The 12,806-nt window shown below is 46.5% G+C and overlaps 1 protein-coding gene across 2 annotated transcripts in view; it reads right to left on the minus strand.

Moving 5' to 3' along the window:
- Window positions 1–12,806, minus strand: part of CASP8 (caspase 8) — a 116,836-nt gene that overhangs the window by 41,557 nt on the left and 62,473 nt on the right. For both annotated transcript variants that reach the window (XM_085649007.1, XM_085649006.1), the window contains one exon: window positions 929–1,031. In XM_085649007.1, coding sequence (XP_085505133.1) covers window positions 929–1,031 — 103 coding nt within the window. The remainder of the gene's footprint in view (window positions 1–928; window positions 1,032–12,806) is intronic.

The raw sequence follows: 12,806 nt of genomic DNA on the forward strand, positions 1-12,806 counted from the left end.
TATGCCTGGCCTTGTATCTGAACACCAACATGGGTTTATAATAGGTAGAGATACTTCCGCACATGCCAATACAGCTATAACAGCTTTTGATATTGCTAATAGCACATCTCACAATTTGGGGATGATCCTGTTAGATGCTAAAAAAGCATTTGTAATCTCTGCATCATCCACTTTAAGTATTTGCACCACCTATACTATACACCGATTCAACTGAAGCGTTTTGGTCTGCGGGAGACTGCCTGCTGTGTGTGGTGTGGGCAGGGTGATGCAGATTTTCTGCATCTTGCATGGGCTTGCTAAGAGGGCGGTGGTGCAATGCTGGGGGGCTAAAACTACCCCTACACTAAAAACGTGGGTCCGGGATTTGCTCTACTGTAAAGAACAATTAGGGATATAAGCTGAGGAACTGCCCAAGGCCTCACGCCCCAAAGATTTCTGGGCTCCGTTATCTGTGTATCTTTTAGGTAACCCTGATGTGCAATAGATACTATACATTGATGTTCTTGCTGCATTTGACTGTGGGACTAAGTCACTTTCTGAGCAATGTCCACATCTTATGGTATGCTACTGTGGGTTCAAAAGTAACACCTACAGTGCCATGTGGGGGGTGAGGGGGTTGTTGGGTAGTAGTTGAGAGGTGCTGTTTTTATAATATGACAAACTTGCTTGTACTATTTCATGTATATTAATGTTTGCCTTGGTCCCTACCTAGGGGTGTGTCTGCTTTTGTTACAAGCTGTTAAATACCAATTTGTTTTTAAAATGGTAATAAATTAACTTTATTACCATTTTAGTTTTCATCTCTGGGGCTTTTTTGGGGCATTTTGGTTGGTGGGGCGATGCTCTTCCACTCAAACAGAGGAGCTGCCCCTGGTTATCAGTATTTGCTATTAATAGTTTTAAAATCACATTTGAAATGTAATCTTACCGTGCAGCTTTCAAGTTTGCTCTTTGGCAATTCATTGATCCGAAACTTGAAGTACTTCAAATCCTCCTTGGTTATATTTTCAGACAGTATAAAGAGCATGTGTCTGGAAGTAAGATAGAAAGTCATCACTAAATAAAATATAAATACAATTTTCAAAGAAAGGCTTGTTAAAATACTGTTTTTTGTACAATTGAAAATACTACATCTCTCTTTTGCATCTCTTTTCCTAACCTTCTTCCTTAACAATATTCAGGATCAAGATCACATAGATTGTGCAAGAGGTTGTAAGTTGGTAATTTGCAGAAGGTGACATTTGGGACAATATGTGCTATTAGAACCATTTCGGAGTCCACTACCTCTATCTTTGTCAGACGCATGTCCTGTTATGCGTTAAATACAGATAGCTAGCTGTGATAATACCAGATGGTGCACTGTACTTAACTGGTTAGGGTAGAAAGTATACAGAGGAATACTTGTACAAAGACTAGTGCTACCGCAGTACACACACCTGCTACCTGTAAGAACAAGGACGGTGTTACTCCAAAGAATAACAGCCACAATATCTTAAAACAATATACTGGAGCAGTCCAACAATTTGTATAAATAAGGTTTGCTGCAAATAACCAGAAAAGTCAGCAGTCCGTAAGTCCAAGGTCATGTGATATATTTTTCTCATCTTTATTGTGTTTACACGCTTCCAACCAAGTACATGATCACTAGCCAACACGTTTTATCCTTAACCTTTTTGCTGCTAGGCCTTCCCCCCTGTGCTGAGTCTTTTTTTGGCTATTTGGAGAAGATTGTGCTTAGGCCCCTGTAACCTTTTATCCACACACAGTATCCACGCCAAATTTGCATCCTTTTCTTCCAATATCATGGAGATTGTAAAGGTACCCAGGGTTTGTGGATTCCCGTGGAGGGGACCTGGAAATTATTTTGTGGGGGATCCACACCAGCCATACCTTCCTGGACTCCGCAGGGTGTCTTGTTTTCAGAAATGTGTGGGTTTGGTAGGTTTCCCTCGAAGGTGGCTGAGCCCGGGGCCAACAACCCAGGTGTCCCCCCTTGCAAAAACAGGTCGTTTTGTGATGGGTAATTTTGATGTTTCCACAATCTGTTTTGAGCCCTTGGCTGTCGTTGGTACTTGGCTCACCCACACAAGTGAGGTACAATTTTTATCTGAAGACCAACATTCCCACACAGAAATTAGAGAACATTTTTATATTTTCAGCTAAATTTAAGGTTTGCAGAGGATTCTGGGTAGGAATATGTTGTGAGATTCATGCAAGCCACACCTCCCTGGACTCCCCTGGGTGTCTAGTTTTCAGAAATGTCTAGGTTTGGAATGTTTTCCTAGATGGGCGCTGAACCCGGGACAAAAACAAAGTGACCCCCCTTGAAAAACCAGGTTGTTTTGTGATGGATGGGTGGGCACCTGTGTTTTTGGTCCTGGGTTTGCAGACATCTAGGGAATCCCTGGCATCTAGTGGGCTTACTGCCGCCTGGGGGGGGCAGAAAGACTGATTTTCCACAAATTATTTTTGGGGAAGCACAGGCCCTTGCCCAAGGGGTAGCTCCCCCCTCCCTGTTGTCCAGTGGGTGGATCCCTGCTTGGGAGATTCTTCCCTTTCCAATGATACCTCTTCTGTCTTTCTACGTGCTCGGGGCTGAGCTAGCCCCCTGAGCACATAGAAAGTGATACTGGGATGAGCCTATCAGCTCATTTCAAGTTCGGTCTCTCTCAAATGACGTCAGCGTGACCCGTGCACCAGATGGATTTCCAGTGCCATGTGGGTGGACAGCTGGGAGCCGTCCGACGCACATGTGCACTGGTGAGTCGGACGGCTCCAGGCCGTCTGACACACTGAAGAGGTTAATGGGACTTTTTCAAGGCTGTCAGCCTTAAACAAATATGAAAACAGCGTAATTGAGATCAATCTGACATATGACATCTCTGCATTTCATACATGAGTTATGTTAGGCAGTCATAGATTTTAGTGCTAGCGTTGGCAGGAAACCAATGAAGGCCCTGCTCCATAACTACAAAGCTGAACATATTTCGGCCACATATTATGGCAGCGCCATTTAAGTTGAAAATAATATGTTTGCCAGGTGCATGTTGACATTCCCGCAATCTACCTCATCCCATGTTGTTGATGAGGAATTGGCTCTAAAAGATATTACGAATACCATCAAACATAGATCTTTGTTACACCTGAGTTCCATGTTTTGCAAGAGCGAGCCAAAATTGAATACATTGAACATCACGGAATGCCTTTCACTTGCCAATATTAGCATGATTTCTTGGTTGAAATATAAAGACCGGAATGACAGCCTTGATCATATATGGGTAAAAAAAAATGTTTTACCCATAGTACTGCTGACAGAGAAGGGATTGAATTGCAGAAGTCCGCTGTTCATACGCATGGCCTGATTAAAACTTTCCCCTAAATTAAGCCACATTTGACATAGGTAAGCATTGTGTATGATATCCAACTCCTAACTAGGTTAAGAATGAATCTCATTTTTGCCATTATTTAGTTTTCCTAAGGGTTGGGCTGCACAGGGTACCCTTAGTCCCTGTGTGTGCAATAATATCTCAGCCCAGACCTTTGCTCATTTTGGTTTGTTTTATTCTTTTTATACCTTGCCAAGGAGAGCATTTTAATACCCATTTTAAAAGCATTGAAATATAATCAAGAAAAGCCTGCCATGCTGTTTCTCCGTATTTTGAGGGATGTTAAAATGTAATTGAATGTAGTTTTTTTCTTAAGCAGAATGATTAAATTATGAGAGGTGTGACCCTAATTTAACTTTTATTTAGGAGGGTTACATGTGGTTTTTACTTGTTAGTGATGTTTTTTATTTGTTTGTAAATTGAACTAGCCAGATTTACTTGTTACTTTCGTCAAAAGGATGTGTGATAATGGTTATTTGAGTTTATGCACTTTGTACCTTTTCCTTTTACCTGAAGAGGTTATTGTCAGCTGCTGAAAATTGTAGATAACTCAGTCTGGAAAGTTAAATTAGTCCGTCAGACAACTTTTTTTGTACTAGGGTTATGCACTTTACTTTTTTTATATTTAACTTCGATGTGGATTATTCTAACTTTGATGAGATGTAATGATTGTTTTTATTTAATTTTATGTATCTTTTATGGCTACATTTGTTTTAACCGAATAAAGACATTTACTACATACATGAGTTGTAAACATTGCGTACTGTCGATGGTACAAGCAGAACTTGAAAGTAACTCAGAGTGAGACTGCCATAGCAGACTTATAATGTTCCTTTACACATGCCAAGTACGACAGCACTATTACAACAATACCTGACAGGAGAGTCAAGATGTAAAAGGAGAAAGAAAAAGGAAATGTACCATGGTGTGTCTATAGGCCGTATCTGTGATATAAAACCTGTGTTGAAGGGCAAAAAGTGAGCTAAGACAACATAACGTGCACCAGAGACAAAAGGAAAATGTGACCAAAGAAGAATAGAATTTTCTCTACCTCATACTAAATAAACTAGTCAAGAGTAGTAAAAATGTAATTCTGACCTAAGGATTATTATGGTTTGAAATGGCAAATGGTTCACAAAATCTTAAAACATAATTAAGTTCAAAAGAATTTAGCCGAGTTGCGTGCTGATACTAAAAAGAAACATTAATGAAAATTTCATTAGTTGGTAATCCTTGCTAATGGACTAACGGTGTGAATACAAACTGTGTTCCGTATTCCTTTACTAATAATTCAGAAAGTTAGACGATATAAGTGCCGTAGTACGAGTTTCACATGGGTATCTTGTAATGGAAAAGGAGTGGGGTCCTTAAGAAATCATGTCCCACTATTAATTTGTTAGGGAGATAAAGGGCATTCAGAGACCCAACCCTCCTATGGCCTATTCAACTGTTAGATTCTTCCGAACAATAAATGTGCTCGTCCTCATCTGTTTGTCCTCAATATTTTTCAAACCATAAACAAAAATGAGGAGTTTTGAGGTTATTAGCAATAATATACTAAATGCAACCACCATACCAGGTGAAAAGCTATTTTAAAACCTACCTCGCAGTGAAGTGGTGCAGTATTCAGTCATGGGCGACACTGGTATAGAGAAACCTGATGAGCTGTAAAAAGAATTAGCTGTCGCAAAATTGCTGATTTAAGACTTGTTGAAATTAGTAATATGCTGTTAATGTTTCCTGATATAACTCGCCTCCCCCACAACTACTGGGGGGTAAAAAAGGTAAGACAATTACCTCATATGACTATAATCAATCACCTGGCACAGAAATGAGTTAGTCAGATGAGTTGTGTAAATACATACTACTCCTCTCATATTTCGTATCAGTTTAAAACAAAGCCACATTGAAATTAAATATCTTTGACAGGATTTGTAAGCTCATCTAGTTTGCAACTTGAATTTTTTTATAAGATGTGTGTGCTTTTTTTCATGCTACACAAAAACCCCTTTATTTAAGTCCCTCCTGACAACAGTAAGAGAAGGTTATTGAAAGATATGTTTCTTTGGGATCCCGCCGTCAACATAGTTTAAATACAAGAAGCATTCTCAAAAATGTTAATTATAACCTTACCAGTGACAGTAAGATAAAGTTATTAAAAGTCACAAGGCTTTGTTTGTTAATGCTTCTGCCTTCAAAATTAAATGCAGGCCAAATGGATGCTTAAGAACAGTTCTTAATGTGAGCCGATGGTATCCGGTGCTGGCACCAGCACTCAATTGTTAACACCGGCGCTTGTGACAGTCTGCCACCTGGCGCTGTCTGGCTAATTTAGAAATGACCACAACAACTGTCCGTTATTAATTCAATTGACTATTACTTGCTGCCCGGGCTATTCTTGTAGTTTTGGTGCCCTGGAATAGTCCGAATTGTCACATTTGTAGGACTGTGATGGTTAGTAGTTGTGATGTTACTATAATTGACAGCATGGCAGGGGCAATGTGTGGTGTGAGCTGCAGTGGCCACCTCATAAGAGGGCTAGCATTTATTTTTTTACAAACTAAGCGCTGCTGAGGACCATTATACCAGAAAAAAAATATTTCCATATCCTGGATTTGGAAATGTTAACACCTTCTGCACCATGAGTTCTGAGGGATGACTGAATGAAAAGATATGACTCATGGTTCTTGTGTTGCCCTGTGTCCAGCATTGGCGTCTTAACATAGCTCTATATTTTATGAATAGAACAGTATTTAATGCACCCAATAGAACTGGCACCTTCAGAAACAATATGTTCAACTATTCCGATTAACATTTTTCAATTTATTTTTACATCAATAATAAAAGATATTTTTTTTACTTCAGGGATCAAAGTATTTAAGGGTTACAAAAACGACAAATAGAGTAATTCAAAGATAAAAAACAAAGCCGGCGAATCCCACCCGTTTACATGCCTTGCATACTGACTAGTGCCACTCATTCTTGCTAACTAATGATGCCGTTGAACAGTCTTGCTAATTCTCTGTGTGTATGGGGATGGTGGGGGAGGTCCACCATGAACAGCCTTTAGGCCACTCATTTCTCCCAGACATTTGGACTGAAGGACACAGTCATATACTGTGATAAATGTTGCCAATCTGGACATCATCTCTCAAGCACAGGTCTGTGCCGTTCTTCCTACACCTCATTAAGCGTGGTCTAGTATAGTAAATTCTATGAAGGATCTTCAACTTGGGCAGGCAGGAGCCCAACTGCGCAGCCACATCTCAGGGGTGCATCTGTGCCGGTTCCCATTCCAAACCTGTGCCGGTTCCCATTCCAAACCTTCTAATAGCCTGAAGTCAAACTCCAATGTTAACTTCTGCCGCCGGATGTATCCAGGGTGCTGCTAGCTAGTGGTCTGTGCAGAAACACCCTTCTTGTGTAAAATCTTAGCCAGTACACTAGTTTCTAACACAAAATAGTCTGGTATGTAGTCAGTCATAACAACATATTTATGTAAATCATCTACCATTTGAATAGTTAAAGCTTTCATACTCCCCCAGCGTAAAGTCCGTACAAAATTGGTCGAACAAACTGTTTTTTATTTAGTATGATGGGACGACAAGCGCTACAAGGATCCTTGGACTTCTATTCACTTTGTACATAAGAGATATGGCGCTTACGATTCTAGTTGCCTCCCCTCCTGCATTGCAGATTTACATTTAAAACAGACATCAGGGTGTCCTGTGGCAAATGAAGTAGCAGGGCACACAGCTAATTAAATACTTTTGCTTATGGCGTAAAGGGAAGATGTGTTAAGACAATTACTATGTTTACTCCATCTCAGCTGCCAATGACTGTGGTGTAACAGTCCTGACTGTAGAGGGCCACACGGCCTCTACGCATATTAGCGTACACACACCTCGTGACCGGGCTCTGTCCGAGGGTATAAAATAAACGGGCCAAGATCGCACGTGACCTTACGGCCGGAACAGAGTAGAGTGTGGTCGCATACCTTATTTTACAGCTCCAGAGTGATAGGCCGCTTGCCCCGTCCCAGCACCCGTACACTGGCGACGAGGGTGCTTTGCGAACCCCCACTGCTGTGTCCCACTTCGCTGCCGGTGTTTGATGAAGCCGCGCATACCCGCTCCAAGCGGTGCGCGTCGAGTGGCGTGGCCGGTCCTGATCCGCTGCGAAGCCACTCAACATGTCCCCGGCGGCCCCCGCTGATCAGCGTGACTCCGGCGAGAGTGCACGCGAAGAGGAGCAGCGTTGTTCCCTGACCGGAGGCAAAATCAGGCGGTGAGGTTGCGCGCATCGGCAAGCGGCACCGGCCCAGCGCGTAGCAGCACGTAGGCCTCACGAAGGTGTGATCTCGCCCCAGAAGGTGCCTGAGGACACGGTGGTGCATACTGCAGCCCTAATGAAGGTGGATCCAGGGGGATTCCTGGTTGAATGAAGGATTTTGGGTGCTGAAGAGGCCCCAGTTCTAAAACTGTGTGCCCTGCTCCCTGGCAAAAAGGGGTGTTCCTTCCCCCACTGCAGGCTATCCAAGGCCCGATCAGAGAAAAAAAAAAAGAACACAGAAGAGGGACATATCGCCACCTCACAGACCTGGTCCATAGAGAGTCCACCTGGCAAGGGTAAAACGGTCGCGCAAAATCCTAAAGAGGCCTTCTCTGGCACTAGTGTTGGTCTGGCAGTGATCTACATCACCAGACATCATCGGTCAGAGGTGCACGGCGCGACGACATGGCTGATGAACAAGCGTCCCGGCTCCAGCCCCACTCGCGCCTCACTCACATGCCTCCATGACGTCCTTACCGCCATTCAGCCAGTTGGCTGACCCAGCGACTGCGGCGCCCATATGGAAGCGATGGGTGGGCCGCCTCAACCACTATTTCACGGGGACTCAAGAGCACGACGGCAAGGTGAAGCGATCTCTCCTCATGTACTTTGGAGGCGATGAGCTCTACGAGCTGTTCGAGTCGCTACCCAACACCGGACCAGATGACGATTATGACGCCGCCATTGTCGCATTGTACTTTGATCCCCAAATGAACCCAGATTACGAACGGTTCAAACTGCGACAGGCTCGCCAAGGGGAAACGGAAACTATGGACATGTACTATGCAAGGCTCAGAAAGCTGGCGGCCACCTGCACGGGCATAGACCACAACGACGAAATCAGGGTGCAGTTGATCGCCGGATGCAAGGTGGTGTCCTTGCCGTGCCTCATCCTGCGTCAGCCAGGCATCTCCCTAGGCGAGATCTTGATCCTAGCCCGCTTGCACGAGCTCTCCGATAAACGTGCGGAGGAGATGGAGATGGTGAGACTGTGAAACACGTCAGGAGCGGTGACACCCAAGCCAGTGCGGATAAAGGAAGAGGTAGTGGAAGCCATCCAAAGACGCCCAGGAGGAACACAACGACGAGGTACAGGATCAAGGCCCAGCAGCAGGTGCGGATACTGCGGTTTCGATCACGGGGACCAGGAAAGATGCCCTGCGAGAGGGCAGGCATGTGCGAAGTGCGGGAAAGCCAACCGCTATGCCAGCGTGTGTTATGGGCGAGGAGGAAGAGCACGTGGCGGTGCTCCCAGAGGACGCCCGGGGAGTCTGAAGCACCTCACACTGGAGGACCGGGAGTCCGGAGTAGCACCAGACACGGCCGCAGACGCGGCGTACTATGAGGACGATGACGACGAATTCGTCATCTCGTTCACTGGACGTGCGGGCAAGAAAAGACGACCACCTCCTATGTGCCAAGTCCATGTTAATGGATCTCTCATACAGGCCCTGATAGACACCGGAGTGTCTGTGAATGTCATGGACTCCTAACAGTTTGACCGGCTGCAGCCCAAACCAACGCTCGTCCCAAGCAGAACCAGGATCTTCACGCACAGGGGCACTGAGCCACTCCCACTGAGGGGTATGATTGAGGTAGAAGTATCAAGCGAGACCCACACATTGACAGCGACGTTCCATGTCATGGAAGGTGGAACAGGCACGCTAATAGGATGCCATACAGCGGAGGATCTGGATCTGGTGTTCTTTGCGAGACAGGTGCACGAAAACCATGCGGAGGACATCATGAAAGAATTCCCTCAACTCTTCACGGGGCTAGGCAAGCTCAAGAACTTCCAGGTGAAACTACATATCGATGGTGGTGTCCAGCCGAGAGCACTCCGACACCGACGGATACCGTTGCACATCCGCCTGCTGGTGGAGCAAGAGCTGCAGACCCTGGAAGACATGGGAGTCATAGAGAAAGTATTGGGTCCCACGCCGTGGGTGTCACCCCTGGTGGTGGCACCTAAGCCCAAACTACCCGACGCCATTCGCCTGTGTGTGGATATGCAGCTTCCCAACCAAGCCATCAGAAGGGAGCAGCATGTGACCCCAACGATGGACGACATCGTCGCGGATTTAAACGGAGCCCAGTGGTTTTCCAAACTAGATCTTAACTCGGGATACCATCAGTTAGAGTTAGCTCCGGAGAGCAGGTATATCACCACCTTCTCAACACACGTGGGGTTGAGGAGGTATACCAGACTCAGCTTTGGGGTGTCGTCCGTGGCACAGGTTTTTCAAAACGTGATTCAAGAAACCCTGTCCGGCCTCGTCGGAGTGATCAACCTGAGCGACGATATTCTAATATACTCCAAAAGCCTCGAAGAACACCACGCCAGGCTACGAGCGACCCTACAGCGATTGGTGGACTGTGGCCTCACTCTACATCGGAAGAAGTGTGCGTTCTACCAAAGCTCCATCGACTTCTTCGGGTACATGTTCTTCAGGGATGGGCTCAGCGTGGACCCTCGAAAGGCGGCGGCAATCCGGAATGCTCCAGTGCCGCAGAATCCAACAGCTATTAGAAGTTTCCTTGGCATGGCAACGTACTGTAGCCGTTTCCTCCCGAATCTCACCATGCTGTCGGAGCCCCTTAGGCAGCTAACGAAGACCGGGACGCCATGGGCATTGACGCCATGTGAGGAAGCCGCATTTCAAGAGTTCAAGAAAGCGCTGTTGGACCAAACAACAATGGCATATTTCCATCCTGGACGGAACACAGAGCTAGTGGTAGACGCCAGCCCAGTGGGGCTTGGCGCGGTACTTCTGCAAGAAGCACGGCCAAGAGTCTACGCGCCAGTAGCGTATGCCAGTCGGGTGTTGTCACCAACGGAGACACGATACGCGCAGATCGAGCGCGAGGCCCTGGCCATCCGGTGGGCTTGCCAGCACTTTCACCTGTACCTGTTTGGTCATCCATTCAGAGTCGTAACCGACCACAAGCCTCTGCTGCCGCTATTCAGCGGATCAAATAGGCTGGCACCACCCAGGATCGAACGGTGGGCGGTCCAGCTGCAAGCATACTCATTCCAACTGGTTTTCCGCCCAGGGGCCAACAACCCGGCGGATTTCCTATAAAGGCACCTGTCGCAAGGGGAAGTGAGAACACCTTCGGATGACAGTCTGAGAACGGAAGCGTTTGTGCAGACGATTGAAGATGATGCTTGCCCATTGGCAATCACCAAGGAGGATCTGTGTGAAGCCACGGAGCTGGACGCCACGCTTCAGCGGGTCGAAGAAGCTCTAGCCACAGGGCGCTGGCACAGGTTTCTGGATGGAGTGGCCAGGCTCATTGAAGAAGAGCAAAACGCTAGGAGGCAGTTATGGAAAGTGCGTCACGAGCTCAGTGCTGGAGAGTCAGGCCTAGTGCTTCGGGGACAGAACATCGTGGTCCCACAGAGCATCCAGAGGCGTCTCATGTCCATAGCCCATCAGGGTCACCAGGGAGCCGGGAAAACGAAGGCGAGGCTCAGGTCCAAAGTATGGTTCCCGGGCATGGACCGGTTGGTCGAAGAGGAGGTGCGAACCTGCCACTCGTGTGCCATAACCGGAGCGGACCAGATTCCCGCACCTATAATTACGGAGGAGCCAGCCACGTAACACGCCATGGACCAAGGTGAGCATCGATTTTGGCAGTTTTCCGGACGGGCGGCACACGGTGGTCATCATAGACTCATGCACAAAATTCCTGGTGGTCGAACTAGTGTCATCCACTGCGTTCACACAGGTACAACCGGCTCTGGAGAAAGTATTCGCAACCTTTGGGCTACCGGAGGAGATAAAATCAGACAACGGCCTGCCCTTCCAAGGGCAGGAGTTTCAGGACTTCCTACAGCGGAGGGCGGTCAAACACCGAAGAATCACACCTCAATGGCCCCAGGCCAACGGGGAGGTGAGCGATTTATGAGGACCCTCAATAGGGCAATGCGCATAGGTGTGGACCGACACCAAAACCCTGAAACCTGCCTCCATCAGTTCCTGTTTGCTTACCGGCAGACGCCACACGCAACGACCGGGTGCGCTCCGGCTACCCTCCTTCTGAAGCGACATCCGCGGGACCTCATCCCTGAAACGACCAACTGGGAGCCGCCGGACTTGGACCCAATACGAACACAGCTAAGGCGCCAACAAACCAACGACATGAAATACAACAAGACCTACCCCGTACACAAATTTATAAAAATTCTTATGTAGTGTACAGGTACTCAATGTCTGTAGTGCCTGCCTTACTCTCATTCACTGGTCTATTTACCGTATGTGTGTAAAAAAGTTGTTGCCCACTGGTCCCAAGTACTATCACTTGGTAGTGGCAACAACCCCGTGAAATTTAGTGTTGAAGTGTTTCCCTGTCCAGTGGTGCTGTAAAAACCTGCTGGTGCTCAGATCAAGTTCAAGGAAGGTGAAAGAGATAAAAAGGGTGTGATAGGACGACAGCGCCTCACGGAAGCAGCCCCAACGAGGTATGTGTAGACAGGTACTCGCCTACTACCTCCTGTTGTCATCATCGGTCGCTGCCGCCCAAACAGAAACAGTAAAGGTGGAAAAGAAATTTATAATGTGCGTCACTAAAACCCTCGTGATAGTCCTAATGACTAATGTCTACAGGGCAACCTATGTGTTGAAATGGTGTAAACTAATCTACAAAAACAGGAAATGTCGACCCAAATTTGGTGAGTTGAGCCTGATCAGGACTCAAGTCACTCAGAAATAAAACCGAGCAGCACTACACTGGCTATACGGTGCTTTATTCTCAGCTGTGTCGCTGCTCATTAAAAACCGACATGTTTCGTTGCCATATTTACTTTACCGGCAACTTCATCAGGGTTGGGGTCGACTGGTCTCTCTGCAACGCTAGTGTGTGCCAGAGATAACTTTCAGTCAGCACCCTCAAAATGCTGTGTGGCAGCATACCTGCACCTCCATTATGTAAGTGACATGATGTTCGTGTCAGCAAATTAATCTGGACGGCCAGATTAATTTGCTGACACGAACATCATCATTTTACTCATCTCGGCCCATATGCAGCCTGTGTGAGGGGGTGTTCCAGGTGTTTTGCTTTCCGCTCCTAGCCAAGCACACAGCA

This window comes from Triturus cristatus, chromosome 3_2 (assembly GCF_964204655.1).
Source record: "Triturus cristatus chromosome 3_2, aTriCri1.1, whole genome shotgun sequence".
In the NCBI taxonomy this organism is placed as follows: Eukaryota; Metazoa; Chordata; class Amphibia; order Caudata; family Salamandridae; genus Triturus; species Triturus cristatus.